General features: G+C 37.0%; 2 protein-coding genes across 3 annotated transcripts in view; one reads left to right on the top strand and one right to left on the bottom strand.

Annotated features, from left to right (window-relative positions):
* LOC6569575 overlaps positions 1 to 19,227 on the bottom strand; it is a 44,168-nt gene that overhangs the window by 11,636 nt on the left and 13,305 nt on the right. The gene's annotated exons all lie outside the window — the stretch shown is intronic.
* Positions 6,131 to 6,860, top strand: LOC116805992. 2 transcript variants are annotated; one of them, XM_032741594.2, is made up of 3 exons: positions 6,131 to 6,230; positions 6,298 to 6,679; positions 6,748 to 6,860. In XM_032741594.2, exons 1-3 carry the CDS (start codon positions 6,214 to 6,216, stop codon positions 6,757 to 6,759), a joined length of 411 nt encoding a protein of 136 aa, XP_032597485.1. In that variant the 5' UTR covers positions 6,131 to 6,213; the 3' UTR covers positions 6,760 to 6,860. The 2 variants fall into 2 exon arrangements, with proteins under 2 accessions (XP_032597485.1, XP_032597484.1); XM_032741593.2 differs by having other exon boundaries at positions 6,136 to 6,679; positions 6,748 to 6,857.

Raw genomic sequence — 19,227 nt, 5'->3', positions numbered from 1 at the left:
TTATGAGCTTATACTTAGGAAGTTTAGTTTTGCAATGGGGTATAATGGGATTATAAAAATGTACGTAGGAAGCCAAGCCTAACTATCTTTATGAAGTGTAAATAGATATGGTAAAATGCGGCTTGATACAATCTTGAAATTGACATTTTTGTTTGGCTTATTTTTTATTTTTATATGCAAAATAGCAGCACATTTTTAGCCTAATTCCACTAATAACATTTCCTACATTCCAGAATGTTGATATAGTAAAATCAGATAATAACAGCACACAAAAACTATATTTAAAAACTCTACGTTGCATTGAAGAACATAAGATTATCGAAAATGGAAATACCCATTTTAAGGCACAGATTACGAATTTCTATCTTATGGAAAAAGAAATGTTTAGTCCCCATTTTTACAATAAACAAGTTAATTTTTCTATCATTAAAGAGAATGATTTACTCAATTCAAGGAAATGGAAAATCACCTAACCTTTTCTAATACAAAGGAAAATATTTGCTGCCCCAATAAAAAAGAGTTTAAGAGTTTGCAATGATTATAGGGTATGTTTAAAAGGCACACTTTCACCCAAGGCATTCTTGGTAGCTGCTTTGAAAATACCTTATGATAAATGATAGTTTTGCGTCAAGGTAAATTGCAAGTAGCTGCTTGTGAGAGAGTGTATGTCAAATGGCTAGGTACACACAGCAAACGGTAGCTAGTAGCAACAACAGCAACAACAGTAAGTCAAACAATGACAACAACAATAGCTACAATAACAGCAACTACAACAATGCACATATATATATATATATATATAAACAGCAGCTGGCGTCGTCAGCAACAAGCGGCAGCTTCATTGAAAGCGCGTCCGCCGCACAGATGAGCCAAGTCATTGGACGGGTGCCCAAGACAAGACAAGGTAAGACAAGACAAGCCAAGACATGGCCCAGACGTGTTATCACGAACTTTCAATTGGTTTGAAGCTGCTCGTCGTCGTCGTCGTAGAAGTCGTGTGGACTTTCTTTTTGGAGGTCGCGTCGCCTCATTAAAAAATGCTTTACGTTCGCCTTTTTGGCTGACAGGCGAAATAATTAAATAAATGCATGTGTGTTTGTTGGGCCAAATGATAAGCGTGGGCCGACAAACTGTAACAAATGCGTAGAAAGTTGCGTGCCACATTTAATGTATGCTTAACGGGTGGCGGGGTTAACTGTGGGCTGTGGGGTGTGGGTTGTGGGGTGTTAACCCATGTCTGCATGTCGGCATGCACCACTGATAAAGTGTCAATAATGCGCTTTAGCGACAGCTTCCACATGTCACCCACAAATCAAATCAAACAAAACCGAAGCAAAGCCAAAGCGAACCAAAACTAAAGCCGAAGTTGGCAGCCAGCGTTGCATTAAGCGAGTGGCAAGTACTTGACCGAATTCCACAGCGAACACCCCCCCCCCACCCACACACACGCACACACACATACACCTCACACCCCACTGTGACTGCCCCTGCGCCTGCCACAATGTTAACAAGCTGAGTGCAGTCAATGTACACTGGGAAAATTAATAGTTCGTTGAATGAATTCTTGATTTGGAAATCGATAGTAATTGTCACATAAATCAAAAGAAATGTGCTTGAATCAAGCAATAAATATTTATAGTAAGCATTTTTACACTTTGAATTAGTAAGAAACGTTGTAGTTATTAAAATTCTCAAGTTTTTACTTCAAGCTGATTTAGTTTAATTTTAAAAGATATCAGAATTGTTTGAATAACAAATGCAAAAAAATGCATAAATTTAATTTAAATTTAAGAAAATATCTGGATTGTTTGAAGAACTTGATTACATGAAATATGAAACAAATATCTTACTACAAGAATTAAATGCTTGACTTCATTTAAGCCCAAACTTGCTTTAATTTTGTTTGAAACAGAATACAGGAGACAAGTTTTGGTATTACAATTGATAGAAGCACTTTACTCATGAAAAATACTGCTTAAGAAATTGTGTAAGTTTTCTCCAAGTGTAGCAGTGTGCATAATTATGTTCAGCACTCGAACGGCGACTGTCAAAAAGTTGTTCCCCAGTTCTGCAGTTCTGCAGTGCGGCAGCTGCATCTGCGTTGACACCAAAAACTCTGTCTGCAACTCAAGCTCAGACAGTGACGCAAGTTCATGCAACGCGACGCCTTGCTGCCAGCAGCTGAGATGTGCCAAGTTGCAAATTGCAAATTGCAAATCAAACATTTGAGCTGCACAGCCAGGATCTGCAAATATATTTGCATATTGCACACAAACTGCTTCAACAGATTCGACAAACAACAAACCAAACATCAAAATGCCAAAGGCAGTAAAACTCAGTTATTGCCAAAAATTTGTTACATGTCCAAAATTTGTATACAAATTATTTTGTGGATAAAATTACTTGGTTTTTTTTTAATGAAAGATGAAGACAAATTTACAAGAATGCTGTAGACTAGTGTGATGAGCTATGAGATGCCCAACAAACAGAGTAATAGCATTTAAGCCAGCAAAATTAATTAACAGCTGGAGCATTTTAAGCGTGTGAAAATTGTTATTTCTGCATAGATCATTTGGATCACTCTTTGTAGTTTGAATACGCTTCTACACTCTAAAAAGAATTACAATGAATTTTAGAAAACTCAACCAAAAATTCTTGTTTTTAGAAATAATTTCTATATATACACGAAAAGAAATTCATTACATTTTTTCTGAGTGGAGTGTCATATAAATTAAAGTTTGTTACGCATTTAAGGAGACATTTTCGACTGACTCGTCAGCTTCTCTGCAAACTAAAGCGTCAGCTTTAAGCCTATCTTGATTTATGATTTATTTATAATTTGATTTATGTAATTTTTGACATGCCAAAGATAGCCGTTTTTACTTGTTATTTAATTAGCCAGCTACATATTCTTGTAACCGTCACAACAATAGCTCTGATTACGAAACAGACACTAACACAAGCACATATAATATGTCCATATATATATCTATATATATGTATACATATATACACATACTTTCAAGTCTGTAAGCTTACAAAATTTGAAGCCCGCATCAGGCAGGCAGCCTGAATAACAAATATTTTCACACATGTCAAACAGAAATATTCGTTGTCATGGCTAAAGGAAAATTGATAATAATCTGCCATATAGCGCAAAACAAACAACATACAACATTCAACACACAAGGCACACAGAGATGCAGTTGAGCACGACAACAACGACGACGAAGCTATAATGTCGCCATAGATGGCGGGGGATTTGGTTGGGGGTAGGGGCGGTATCGGGGTGTAGGGGGTATGCAGGAAGCGGCCCAAACTCGATCGTGCTGCAAGAAATATGGCAAAAAATCGTGCAATAGAAAACTGAAGCAAAAATTCAAGCAGACATTGCCACATGCAACAGCAACAGCAACAGCAAAAGCAACAAAACGCAGCTTCCTTGAAAGGTGTGTTTTTGAACAATTAATTTTGCTTTTTCGGCAGACTTGCAGTAGAGTAGAGTAGCGTAGAGTCAAGTCAAGTCTAGACTCTAGAGTCTAGAGTCTAGAGTCTCGAGTCGAGGCTTATGTATGGATTTGTCGTATCAAATCGTTGAGCAACAGAATGCGGGCCAATGACCAGAGAAGCAGCAGCTGAAGAAGAAGATCTATGAGCCAATAGACTTTAACCAATGCAGCAAAAGATGCTGCTGCTGATGGCAGTTTATTTATGGCTGCCAAAGAACACAATAATGATGTTGATAATGTTCTTAATGATGATGATAATGACAAGCTGGCAATGACCATTTAAGTGTTGATTCTAAGCGCACACTTTGGAAAGTTGCATTGCGGATTTCCAGGGAACAGAAAAGCAATTTGATGACGCCAATAAAATGTATTTAAAGGCAATTGATTGTTGTCGACGCGTCTGCAGACATGCGCTTCTAATGGCAACGCCACAAAGCCTGTAGCAAAAAGAAGTAGGCCTTAGAGCCACATCTTAGATATGGCAGAAAGACCCCACCAGTCGCGGCACACACTCAACCACACACACAAACACACACACTTACACGCCTATGTGGAGCCCACAACTGACATCTAGTGGCACTTGAGCTAAAACTTGCAGCTTGAAGTGCATTTCGGAATGCTACACACACACACACACACAGCAGTTGTACACTCAAAAAAAGATGCAGATTCTCTCGTTTAATATATTATTCTTGCTTTTGAGAAAATCATTTGGACATTTACATTAATCTAAATTATTTTCACAATAGGGAAATGTCGAAATTATTTTGTTAAAAGCAAGAATATTAATTCTAAAATCAACATTCTAATCAAAAAATGCTATCACTGGTAAACGAGAAATCTATCTTTAAAATACAGCGAGCTTGCTTTGTGACGATTTTCCAATTCATCCATGTTTTTTCTTAGTGTATTCGAGGTTCAGGGCACTTGAGCATCAAAAACTCTTCAAGATGCAACTCCGACTCATTTTTTTTGTTCGATTTATTTTTGTTGTTTTTTTATTTTTATGTTTTTGGCAGTTTGAGCTCAAGGTAATGTAAATTTTGTTATGTTGTTAACAAAACAAGTGGTTTTCACACACAGCTTGATAAATGAACCGAACCAAATGCAAACCAAATCGAACCAAAAACTGAACTGTGTTGCATTCAATCTAAGTGGTAATGGCGCAACTTTCACAAAAAAAAATATATATAAAAAAAAACACAAAAGTCCATTATAAAAACTTTCTAGGCCTAATGAAACTGAACTAATTAATGATGCTGCAAATGCGTAGCGAATTATCTAACGTAAAAAAGTGCCAGAATGTGTGCATGTATGTGCCACATGTGGCAGAGTTAGCGGTACGTTGACATTAGCCACATGTTGCAGTCCCAATTTGTTACTCGCAGCACCACTAATGTGGTGCACTAGGTCAGCTTTGTGTTTCTTTTTCTCTATTTTTTGTTTGGGCGTGGCATTATATATTGCCATTCCCCTCCATATTGTTATTAAGCCAGTGCCAGACTGCAAATTGAAACACCCACACAAAATACAACAACTACAACAACACACACAACAACAACGAAAAGAACAACACACTTGTCAGGCTTGCAAATGTTTGAGCATATGTAAATGAAACCCACTGCAATTGCACTTTGGACATTGCTTTTAATTACCCAAAAAAAAAAAAAAAAAACAGAAAAAGCAGAAAAAAAAACAGAAAAATCAGAAAAAAAAACAGAAAAGGCAGGAAAAAAACAGAAAAAATGCAACAAAATGCATTTAAAGAACGAGTCCATACATAATTTGTAAGCACTGAGCAAACAACAACAACAACCACAGCAGCAACGGTCTTTAAAAGTGAACGGAACAGCTGGAAAATATTACGGGTGTGAGTGCGAATATTCGTTGCTACTTTGAGGCATGACAACACAGTGGCACCAATAATGTGGCACATGCCACGAATTGTGTTAGCGCAGTAAAGTATTTAAACGAGAGATTTTGAAATAAAGTATGATCGCACACCAAAAAAAAAAAACAAAAAAAAAAAAAAAACAGGGAAGCATTAACTACTTAAACTAGCTTCAGCTATTTTTTACGAATTGATTTTTATTGGTTTTCATAAAAATCCGTTAATCATGAGCGCCAACTAGGTCTGTGCGAAACAAACCCAACTCAATCCTCACCTAACCCACAATCTGACAATTTTGTGATAATGAGAAATAATCTTCAAGGCACATCATTATAGAAAACATACGGTAGACTAGGGCATTGGAAAGATGTCTTAAGCTTGAAGGACATAGAAACCCTCAGCCCAACGAAGATTCTCACATTGCTGTAGGAAATATGGTTTATGGAAGAATATGGTTTATGGAAGAGTTGTAGGCTTCGAAGGAGGCAGAATAGATCTGACAGATCGCAGATCATGAAGCCTGCCAATAGTATTAATAATAACCAACTATTCTATCTATTAATTTTAAACTCAACCTTTACATTTTACTGATTATGAATTAGAATGTAGTAGGCTTTACGAATTGTTTTTGCAGCAAGCAACTCTGATATATTAGTAATTCATTCGAAAAGTGTTTTTTATGAGTCCAACAGAGCTCTAAGTAACTTTTTATTAAAATTTTTTTTTGCAATTTTTGTAATGTACTTTAATCAGGATCAGACAGGATTTGTAATTTATTGAAAGTGTAGAATAGTCGATAATGAACGGAAGTCGATGCCCACCACGGGCATGTAAGAAACCACCGACTTTAGCCCAACAAAATGCGGCAATCGAAAGACTAATCAAAACCGTTTGCAGGGAATGCAGAAAACTTAAAAATAGACTTGTGGGCGAGTGTAGAAACGATGAAAAAAATCCACTAGAGTCTATTAGAGAAAAAATCCATCAAATTAATGTGGAGGTTCTCATCAAGTTGAAGTGTCTGCTGGATGGATTAAGCCTAGAATGGCATAATCTGGAGCAGACGATATGCGCCTTGCAATACGCATTGCTCAATCCGCGCCACAACCTCCCCTGCATGATGTGCATCGGCGAGAGCGGCGAGCAACATCGCAAGCTCTCACTGCCCTGTGGACACGTGTGCTGCGAGCCGTTCATTATCGATCGTTTCAGCAATTGTAAAAAGTGTCCAATATGCGAAAAGAACATCAAAATCGACCAATTGTGGCGTGTCTACTGTGTAATTATAATCTTTGAGATATGAGCTGTTTATTCGCATGGTTAACGACTTATTTTCTAACTATTTAGGATCCTGAATGACAAGGAATTGCAGCCAATTGAAAGTATGACAAATACTGAATCTGAAATTAACAGATAATTTAATAAATAAGGAAAATACTGTAATAAAAATGGATTTAAATATTCACTAACTAGTTGCGACTTTGAAGCGGCAAGCTTTTCATATATTTATTTGTACAAATGTTGCGGCTTGAATATCCTTGTTAAAGGTATTATAATTTTCTCATAATGTGTCTAACCCAAGTCTACAGAGATATAGTGATTGATATACATCTAGGGTACATACGATATATATTCATTTATATATATATATATATAGTAAAGTCGATATAGTCATCAGATATAGCTACCATCGCAATTGGTCAACAGATAAGTTCTTGTGTAAAAACCAGTTATCCGCATCAAACATGGCAGATAATGCGAATCTAACACTATCAACATCGGACTATCTTCTATGATCTGTGGGCTTTTTTAAATTTATAATGAAATTTGTATTTCTAAAAGTCGATTACAGTATTCATGGTCCTGTAATCTTCGGTGTACTTGAGATAGCCTCTTTTTTTTATTTTTGCTTAATTTTAATTTCTACACTTTAAACTACTGTGCGCATAGCTTCTCAATTAAATCCCCCCTTCGAGTTGCCCGCCTGCGCAGCAACAGAACGGAAATGGCCGCGAATTGTGGCAATAATGGCGATTCACCAGCTACACACTGTAGAACCAGCAGACCAAACCGACTAAAAATAACAACAATTACAATTTTAATTTCAATTTGGAAATCGCTTGATTTTCACCTTTATTAATTGTGCTGCGTTGCTTTGCTTTAAATGTGCAACCTACCGGCAATTGAGAAAACCGCTGAAATCAACACAATTATCAGCGTAGAGCCCGTATGGGGGGAGGGAAGGGAGTGACATGTTTTGGTTTTTCTTTTCTGTTTTTTTTTCTTTGTGTGTGTGGGGGGCGGGATGGCAACAACTACAAGGTGGGCGATGTGTCAAGTGTCACTCAATGACATTTTCGAAAACAGACATAATAATACATTTTCATTTTCTCAAATGGAACATTTTAATTTCGTTTCGAAAAACGAAAAGCAAGCCGAAATTATGAAATTTCCGGCGGCAATCGGGAGACGGCAAAGACAAGCAAAAGATTCGTGGGCCGTTGATAAGCTGACGGTGTCCAGGAAACCTGCACCGAGCTCCGTCAGCACACACCAGCTGCTGGTGCACAGAAACTACCAACAATTTCTATACTCGACAGTCATAAAAATGATTTTTTAAAAAATGTTATTTAAAAGTTATGAACATGGACCGAAGGTGACATCTGTGAACCCACTGAGTACTAAAAGTTGTATATCCGGGTCTATTGATTACAATGCCCACTTTTGCATACTCAATTAAATTAGTAATCAATTTTAATAACAATCTTTATAATGAGCTTACAGGGCATCTGTTAGTGCAGCAGTCTTGTTTAGAGCATGCTTAGTGATTGTGTGCTGCTTTTGGTAAGGCATTTTCCGGCCGAAAAAACCAACCAAAATTGCCAACTGCAAATGCGCATTAAAATGAGCATTGACTATTTTTCTCTCTATCTGTATCTCTCCGTATATCCCCCTCTCTCTTTATATATATATATATATGTATAGTTTTATGGCTCACTCTCTCTCTCCCAACGCTATGGAGGTTTATGGGCACTTGGTTTCAACCACTGAATTGACATGTCTGACACATGTTTCGGTTTTGGTTTTTGGCTTTTGTTTTGACTTTGGAAGGGGCCAAGTTAATTTGAATACACTTTTGGTACTTGCCTCATAAAATGTTCAGCCTGAGTTTTATGCATGTTTCAAGCTATCTAATATATGTACATTTTTGGTGCGAAAGCCGTTTTGTTTACCTGTAAATACACAGAACAGACAACAAAAAAACACAAATTAGGCAAGTGTTATGTATTGAAAAATAATATAAAAATGTTAAAAGTTCAACATTTTTTGATTTGAAATTTAAAAAAATAAAAAAAAAAAACACCAGAAAAAATGCTCGAGGCAATTTTAAAACGCTGACACCCACGACCAACAAGTTATCTCCAGTTAATTAATTGAGTTCAACAAGTTGAGAAAATAATCAAAATCAATTGAACAATTTTTCATTTTGGGGTCAAGCGGTAAACGGCGAATGTTTTTTGTTGCTATTGTTGTTTTTGTTTGCTGACGATGTCAAAATCACATTTTGCAAATATTGCGAAAATCGTAAAAAGTGTTTTGTGTTGCGATTGTTGTTGCTGGTATTTCATAGCTGGTTGTTATTGCAATCGCCAATTTAGCGCTATTCATTCATAAAAATTTGTTGTTTCATGCGGCGCTTGAATTTCGTATTGAAATTATTGTTAAACGTGCTCAAAATGCTCAATCAAAAACGCATTACATGAATTTTGATTTTTCATTTAACATGACAGCCAAAATATGAAACAAACAAATAATATTTGATACTTGGGCAAAACTTGCGCAATGCTCGCTCTATTGGCTTACATATTTGTAAAGGGAATGTAATATATGTGTATATGTTTGTATGTGTGTGTGTGTGTTTTTTGTCAATTGAGGCGCACATTGCGTGACATAATAATTTTAATTACATTCCATTTTAGAGTGAACTTGAACCAGGGTTCAGTAGTCGCGTCATCGTCGGAACTCAGATAGCTGATAGCTGCTCGGGCGCACATAAATTGTGTAAAGTAGCTCGTAAATAATCAATAAAATGAAACAATCGGCACATTTTATTCACATTTTATTTCACACAGCAGCTGAAATTTCGAGCTGCAGAGGAAACTGTTCTCCTAGTTTTGCTTAGCAGCTTCAAAAAGCGCCGCGCCTCAGCCAGTTGTGAATTAAAAACAAAGACAGATTTTTCTGTTTTTTTTCTTTTTAAGTGTGGGAATGAAGCAGCCTAGAGACATAAGTTCTTGTCCCTAGAAAATCGCTCTTTAGTTTAATTAAAAAAAAAAAAACATTAAAAAAACTATTATAAACTATTCATCAATAAGTTAATGAGGGCAATGATTAAACTATGAAAACTATTATAATCATACAACTAAGTTGTCTCTAACATGTGATTCATAAATAGATTGGTAAAACCAATGATTCAACAACTCTTTAACAGTAGATATATGCAAATGACTTTAAGATAATTTTTACTTTGCTGGAATAACAATGTAACAATATAAATTATAATGGCACTCAACACCAAAGAGTTGTTAAATATTCCACTTGTTATATGCGCACATTTCTATGCTTTTGGCATATTAAAAACCTTTAGGTTTTCATTAGAGATCTTGAAAAGTTTTATAAGTTCGTTGCTCTGGCACATTTCGGGCACTTTGAATGAATATACTGCCCACAATAACCACTACTAAACACTGATAGGCCATATAATATATATTATATTATATTATAATCACTATGTAGAGTCTATAAAGTATTTTGCTGTTAGTCATCATCGTCAGCATTGCGAAACCAGTTTACAAAGCAAATTTTATTTTGCATGCCAATGCTTTTCACTATTTAGAAATTCAGTACTTTGCATTCAACTTATCTAAACAATAACTCAGCTAATTGCATGGAACAACAACAATAATAATAGTCATAAAATGCCTTAGCAGAAGCCACTTTTGAAAAGTGGATGATATCATTGCAAATTGTAGAACAACTGTTGCAATTGAAGTCAAGTATTCCAAAGTTTCTATAGTTTTGCGTAATGCTCTAAATTCCTTGCCATCAAACACACTCATTAATTTATGGACAAACACAACACACACACTCGCCACTCGCGCATTATAAATAATGTGTGTAAGTATATTAAAAGCCGTAGCGAAAATCTTACAAAACTGGCCAAAATTTATGAGAGGAAATGAGCAGAATATATTCAACGTTCAATGTCAAATAGCGCGAACGCGTTTGTTTATCAAATTGAATTTGTAGCGAGCTCTCAATTCGCCAGTTGGGCAAGCAGCAGATGCACTGAGAGAAAAATGAAATAGCACTAAAGCAAGAACTATTTTATTTAGGTAAAAAGCACTGGGAAAAGCACAGAGGGAGCAAAGTGGAAACAAATCATGTGAAACTTAATGGCCGGAACCGAGATACAACTTTTTTTTAAAACCACTTACAGGAACCGATAATCTTTGTCCATATTGAACATCAGAATCGAATAACAAAGAATTTGGAATCAATTCATAATGTTTTCGGAACTTGTATTCTTTACGTACCGGAACAAGAACAGAAATATATTTAAGAATTTAAATTATTGAGTCAAGCTGATGAAGTTTCATTTTCAAAATGATATTAGGATTAAATTAATATTTTGAGTATTTAAAATAAACAAATAAATATCTGACTTAAAGTAATTATTATAGTAAGAGCACAACTATTTTAAACATTAAATTTACGAATTTATTGGTCTGCGTTCGGCAAATTCTATACATGATTTTTAGCTAAGTGTAGCTATTGAGCAAGTTGTGGTTTTGGGGCGTGTAAATTGCTGCCATCGAATGTGGCAGCCAAGCGGCGCGATGTCGAGGCCTTTAATTAAGTAAGAGGCAGGGAGGCAGTCGGGGCATTTAACGGTTGATTCTTAAGCAAACATAAATTGTGGGGTATTTATAAGAGATACAAGTCAAGATCGCGCGATTAGCTAGCAGTAGATGCAATTACCGCCAGTTGCAAGTTGCAAGTTGCAGTTGCAGTTGCAGCAGCAATCATCAGCCATCAGAGCTGACCAAATTGAATTGCTGCAGCAACAAGTCACTGAACATGGCTAAAAAAGAGAAGAAGAAGCGGTTTTATAGATACTCATGATACTTTTGAATTAAATTTAAAATGTTGGCTAACAGGCAAATTCCATTGAAGCAGCTGTTGCCGTTCATTAGGTCGCTTTTAATACGAGTATGATAATGTGCCGATCACATTTATCAAAAAGAAAAACAACACAGAAACAAAAGAGAACAATCATCTAATAAAAAAGCCAAATAACAAATCAGCAGACGAACTCTGAGAAATGGATTATGCTAATTTGTTTAAGATTTTGCATAATTTGACTTAGTTTACAGAATAAACATATGCTAGCGAATGAAAAATAGCTTAAGGTTATTTGAATTTCAACGTTTTTGTTTAACTATTTGTGGTTAAAAGCCACCAATTTGCCATCTAAACTTCCAATTGTTGACCAACTTAATCAATGAGAATTTATGTTGGACAATTCGATAACTTTACTTTGCATATATCTAAATTTACCCAGTAGCAAATTTTACCTGCCAAACTTAACTGCTGATAATTGAAGTTACGTTAAATAAATATTTACTTTCTTTGAGTGTTGCAAAGTTTTCGTATGCGAAATCGTTCACGAAACTTTTACAAGCAAAAATTATTATCAATTTGATTTGGGCTTTTCATTTAACTCTTTTTTATATTAAGGATAACATCTTGAAACATTTTGCATTGGTTTTATCGACATCAAAGCTCCGTTTGTTTGATTATCTTTTGACTTATGCGCTCTACTCTAAAGCAAAGATTGCAAACTTTTCAACTCTTTTGTTTTTGCACATTCCAAAATCTGTTAGTCATAACACGTACACACATAGGCTTGTGCGTATGTGTGTGTGTGTGTTTGTATGCATATTTATTGAGCGCACTGTGCGCATTCGACTGCCAAAAGCGTTTTTCATGCACCAATTTCAACCTGGCCGAACCAACCTCCAACCTAGCTCCCCCCTCCTAACCATCCTCTCTCACAGTTTGTACTGCTCCATGGCTTTTAAGCAGTTTTACGTGCATGTTGCTGAGTTCAGCCAACAATAACAATAACAACAACAACAACGGCAGCAACAGCAGCAGCAACAACAACAATACGAACCACAATAATAATGATCTGACGTATGCACATTTTATTGTTAGCATTTGTTTGTTTACTTAAAATAAGGAAAAGCAACGCCGCTGTTATTTAATAAGAATTTTTGTTGCTGTTTGTTGTTTGTTTTGCAGATTTGATTACAAAATGCATGTTTGTTGTTTGTTTTCTTAAATGCTCGACAAGCCGCAAGCATTTTCAAATTAATTGAACTAACTAGTTGATTGAGGCGTTGAAAATGCATTTTCATTGTAAGCACACGCGCGCGTTCATGTTCCAAGTGGTTTTTCCCGTTGCTTTGTGTATACATACTCGTATGTGAATGTGTGTATGAAGAAGTTTCCATCAAGCAGCGGAAATGGTCAGTCACAAACGTTTGTCACACCAAATACTTGTGGGCCTGGTCAAAAGCAACCGTCACGTAACGCAACTCACAAAACTTCCGCAGAGCGCAGAGCACCCCGAAAACAAGTCTAAACGATTTTCGCATGAAACCGCGTCAAGAATCTAGCCGAACTTGGCCTATGCCCTTGTCCAAGCTGCTGGCTTTATCATTTCGTAAATATCGCTTGGGCACAGGATGAATGCTGCCCATTGCTTGCAACCATCAAGTTGAATAGACTATAAAGTTGTACGGGTTGCCATTTTCGTAAGCATACAAATAAAATAAATATAAATATATTCTTTTTACGTTAAAAAACTTACGTCCCAAATATAGTGGCTATAATTTATTAAGTATTTTGCTTATATATTCATTGAAGATAGATTAATTAATAACCCAATAAGAAGTTTTTAAATATCTATTTATTATGTAAGCTGTGTACTCTAAACTAATAGAAATATATTCCAAATTGAATATAAATTTCAATAATTGTTGCACCAAAATGCAATGATGAATTTTACATTTATTTTAATATGTTTGAAGTTGGTATAACAATTCAAATTTTCCTTTTTACTTAAATTTATATATCTCTATCTATGAAAAGCTTACAGGATACCTTTAGGTCGCGCACTTCGATTTATTTATGATCTTTCTGACTTTTGCCGATAAAGTCGCATTTGCTTAAGTTAGAAATAAATTCTTGTTGGCCAGAAAAAAACGAAAGAAAAAAATTCTACAAGAGTGAGAACCAGTTTCAAAAACTTGTTTTGGCCAAAAAACACTGAGCTTAGCAAAAGCAAAAAAAGCTGAAAAAAAGAGTCAAGTTGGGGCTATTAAAGCGCCGCCAACTTGCAGCTGTCTGCCAGCCATATGAAGCCATAAAGAAATTGTCCAAAAAACACAAAAAAAAATAAAGGAAAGAAAAAACACAAACGAAAAAAAATCAAAAGAACGACAAAAAAAACAGCGTTGCGCCAGTCTGCAAAATGTTTACGGCGCACATTTCTTTAATGAATTTTTATGCGGAGCGTCCGCGCTTTCCAAATTAGTTGCGAGTTCATGTTAAATTAATTTCGTAAAAATTGCAGTCACCCCACTGCAACTGTTGCTGCTGTGGCAGTTGCAACATGTTGTGTTGCACAGGGAACAACAAACACAACGTAATGCTGACTCTTGAACTGGCAGCAAGTACCGCAAGCTGCTGCCGCACAACTGTTCAGATCAGCCGAACCGATAAAGCCGAGGAACAACAGCAACATCAGCAGCAGCAGCAGCAGCATCAGCCACAGTTGCCACCACCAACTCCTTCAGAACAATGCAGCTTGCCTGTTGCTGCGCCAAAGATCAATGACACCATGATGACGCTTTGGGTGGATACTGTCCACCCGACTGTCTGACAGTCTCCCTATCTGACTGTCTGCCCGCCTGTCCCGATTCTTCTTAGACGCTGTCACTGCACGGCCAGAAAGAAAACTGCTTGGGTCTGGACTCTGTGTTTAGGTCTCGGCCTTAGGTCTCTACATGGTCAGAGTATACACTCAGAAAAAATATATTACCTAGAATTTACAAAAATTGCTTTCAAATGAAAATCACCATCGAGAAATAAAAACGAACATTGGTTGACCAAAACGTTCTCGATTTGTCTCAAGCTGTCTCGATTAAAGCCATCTTAAAATGCATTTTCGTTAAACTAAGTTTAGCAATTTTTAGCAATTTTCTTAAAACTAGTGCAATATTTTTTGCTGTGTGTACCATGTATTGGTGGTGTCGTGAGTGGCAGCCACTGACTAACTGCGCGAAACTAACTGACAAACTGACTAACTGTCTGACTGACAGACTGACTAAAAACTGAAGAACTCCGCGCTTCTAACACAGAACAAACTGCAGCGCTTGTTGTCTATCTATCTATCCATTTGTCTGTCTCTCTGTCTGTCTCTCTGTCTGTCTGTCTGTCTGTGTCTTTTTGTTTCTCGCAATTTTTTCTATTTTTTTTTTGATTTTTTTTTTCATCTGCGAGTTTTGTCTGCTGTTTTGTAAAGTCGTGACACTGAACAAATGTCAGCACTTGCGGGCGTGCAGCATTTGGCTGCAGCAGCAACAGCAACAGTGGCAGCAACAACAACAGCGGCAGCGGCAGCGGCTTTGACTTTGAGCTCGAGGCCGAGCCAAGCAACCAATCAATTAACTTGGCCGACTTGGCAACAACACCCAGCGAAATTTGATATGCCTATGAGTGTGGTTAATGTGATTTGTGTTACCCTCGCTCTGCCTCCCCCTGGAGGCTCGGCAAGCAGCTTGTCAAAGGCAGCCGACACAGCCCTTAAGCACAGTTGTTGGCCAAAACCCATCTCGAAGTGCGCAACAGGTAAATGCTGTGTCAGCTAACGGTTTACAGTATTGGCTACACAATAGTGCTAAATCTAAAAATTAGACTAACAGTTGAAGTATTTCAATTTCATTGCAAGAAAATTGGTAACAACTAAAGGCAATGAACTTAATCTTTTTATAATTATTCATTATGAAAGAATCTCCACTTTAACGATTAATATATTTTTATGTGTCACTCGATAAAAGAGATCATTGCTAATACTCAAGCTGATTTAATTAATTAAATAAGTATGTTATTCACGTTGTAAACATGTTTTCACATTTTATTGTCTGGTCTTAGATCTATAGAAGCCCCGAAGATGAGCAACACCTGTGCTCAAGTGAGACATTTGCATTAAGGCTGACCCTAAAGAGATTACAGCCGGCCACTAAGTGAATTGTGAATAGTTAAGTCAGGAGCCAATGCTTTGGCACGCCCACAATATACGCACATGGTCAAAATCAGCCAGTGGAGATGGCCCAGTGTGGCACGCCGCTATATTTAGATCAAATTTTACACATATAGACACAGATACAGATGCAGATGCAGACACAAGAGATATAAAGATACATATCGAACGGCCACTTTGGCCATGGCCAGCACAACAGTCAAAAGCAAATGAATGTCAACGCTCTCAATCAACGCAACTGAACCAAAAAACTTACAAAACAAAAACTTTACACTCAGAGAAAAAGTTCATGCAAGCGCAAAAATTTCCCAAACCCATAAGGGGAGGACTTCTAAAACATGATTTGAAAACGCTATTCTCGCTCGATATTAATGTTATAGCCTCAAAGGTGCTTCTAGGCACGCGTCAAAACTTCCCAGAGCCAATTGATTGATTGACTGACCTTATACAAATTGACTCTATTTCTTTAAGTGCAGTTATCGGAAAAAAACAGAAGTAGTAACAAAGTGTCGTTGGTAAAACATCAGTTGTGCCTCTTTTTTTTTGTTATTTTTTGGATCGGCACACGAACGATCAATCAACTGCACACATGATCGTTATGGCCCGTGCGGTTAGCCATGTCTTTAAACTACTTTCCCGAACAGCGCGAAATGAGTTTTCGTTTGGCCTTTTGTGTGCATATTGGGGCCCTGAGTTAAACTTCAGCCACAGGAATGTCGGCAAATTTTGTATTTATGCCTAAGTACAGAGCAGTGAAAAACTTATAAAGACTTTGCAATTCCCACAACTAAACCCGAAACGAAAAAAAAAAACGCGGCCAGTGTTTAACCCCAACCAAAAAAGACTAAAGAGAAATTGCTGTTTGGTCGATTGTGCCTAAAAATAGATCATACATAGCTATTATCATCATGCCAAGTGAAAGATTTATGCTTCGGACTTGGAACATGGAACTTATTCATTCGCACTTTACCTTGTGACAAATATCAACAGCTAATGGTAAATGCCCAAGCAGACCTCGAGCCGAGAAAGCTCCCATGGATAACCATGACTGAACGTTGAACGTTTTCCTACACACAGTCACACAACCACACACACAGCCATACACAGACACACACACACACACACATTAAATGTGATACACGAATTTCATTGGAAATCTTGAGCGTACAACTTTAAGGGGTGATCGGCCGTGTCGAACTTTGACGAACACCGTGCGGTTGTCGACAAGCAAAGCGAGAGACATGCAACCTTTAGATACAAAGATACATACATATCTGTGCAACATGCGGCAGAACAAACTCACAGCTCACACATGTGTCTATTGCGCCCATTATTCTAACGAGAGAGAGAGGGTGGTTCAATAAGTACTCGGAACCAGGCAATCAAAAACTGTATATATTATTAGTGGAAATTATTCGAACAATTGATTTCTTAGATGAAATACCCATGGCCACATGTAGACGCTCAGTGCAAGAAGAATTCGAGCTGCAAGCAGCAAACAGGAAATGGAAATCACCTGCAACGATTCGTTTGCGATCTGGCCATGAGGGTTGATATAAAACAAAAAAGCGCCCAGAGCAACAAATACAAGATTACAAGAGTAAACTGCTTTGCAGTGACCCCAGCGCCATCATATATGCAACCAGACTGTCCGTCCCTCATGGTGACTTCTGCAGAAGTTGCCGTGACGAACAAGATGAGCAATCCATCCATCATTTCCTCTGTCGCTGTCCAGTTCATAGTAGGAGAAGGCCAACATTTTTGGGGTCTTCATTTGCCCAGACATATCAGACCTTGTTCATCCAAGCATGGAAAACAGTGCCTGCAAATTAGTTATACACATACACTGTAGGAGATACAGCAGAAAGGGAGCCAAGTCTGTGTAGCCAAGTGGGCGGCTGACAACCGACCTATCTTTGTGTTTATTGGTTAAGAAAGTTTGATATAAAAGATAATACCGAATGATTTTAATTCATTGAATTATTTATGCATTTATTGTGCGCCTAGACTAATATCAATAAAAAAGATCTACTAACCACAGTAAATTTATCTTGGTATTTTTTTAAAGTAACTCACATAATCAATTAAAATTTATTACAATTATTTCGGTAATTTGATTTAACAGCACTCACATTCTAAATACTTTTGGAAACACCCTCGTTGCCTGGCGCGCCTTGCTTTCTTTTTATATTTTTGGGTTCTAGACGACTTTTCACTGCATGTCTCAATTTCCGTGTGTGTGTGTTGCTGTGGCTAATTAGCTTGTAAGTTGAATGTGAACACATTTTGTCGAGAATGAAATGTTCATTTTAACACTTTTGTTTGGTTTTTAGATATGGCTATTGGGGAGTGGGCAGATCCAACGATCAGCAGAAACGACACGCTTATAAATTCATTCGGGTGAAAAACGTCAAGTCAAATTGTGTTTTGGGTGAAAGTTTTGTGTTCGCTTTTCAAATATTTCGATTTCAGAATATGCGCAATAGAATTCCAAACAAAGTGTGCGTTAATTGTGGACATCAACTGATTGTCTGCCTGGTCATTTGTCTCTCAGTCTGTCTGTCTGTCCAACTGCCAGTTGCCATCTCCATTTCAAGCCCTTTGGCAGATAATTATATATATATATATATAATTTGTGTCTGCAGCATTAGCTAATTGATAGCTGATCGCTGAGACAAGAGGCACAAATGTATGCATAAATTAAACAATATTTCATAAATAACATTTGATTATGGGGCCGCTGTCACAAGACAAGTGGCCAAAAACAACAACAATACAACAAAATACGACAACAACAAAATGGTCATTTCAAAAAGTCATCGGAGCCGATTCGAAGTTTTTTATTTTTATTTTTTCAATCGGTTCGTTCACCTGTCCGCCGTATGCAAAGTTGGGGTGTCTGCGTGTGCCGTTAGAAATAGTGATAACGGTATCTTTTCGAGACCTGCTGTGGAAAAATGTACATAAATTGAGAACCCCAAAAGCCATATACGAAATGTGACAAAAGAGCTTATGAAAATAGAAAAACACCCCCTACCTTTGAAGCATATCAAATGTATTCTAAAGTCCCAATTGGAAATCAATTGAGTCTCGTCCGCCACTCGAAGGTGATAATTCCGAATCGATTTATGACGATAAGCTCAAGTTTACAAGAGGGCACAAGATTAACATAAACATAATGTTGTGTGGGCCGATCGATGTAGTTAAGAGCCATGAAAATAATCTGACTAATGCGTTTAGTTAATGTCGTAAAATAGACTTTCAAGCGGATAATTCTATGCACTCAGATCAAATACAGAAGAAATAGAAGATAAAAGATATCGAAATTCTTGCTTGAACGTTTGAACGTTTTTTATAATCACCAAATTCAAAAATATAAAGTTCCTCAAGTCTTACTTTAGATACTTTCTAAAGACATCTCAACAACACAACTT

This window comes from Drosophila grimshawi, unplaced genomic scaffold (assembly GCF_018153295.1).
Source record: "Drosophila grimshawi isolate 15287-2541.00 unplaced genomic scaffold, ASM1815329v1 contig_311, whole genome shotgun sequence".
Taxonomy (NCBI): domain Eukaryota; kingdom Metazoa; phylum Arthropoda; class Insecta; order Diptera; family Drosophilidae; genus Drosophila; species Drosophila grimshawi.
This window is presented reverse-complemented; position numbering and strand designations above follow the sequence as displayed.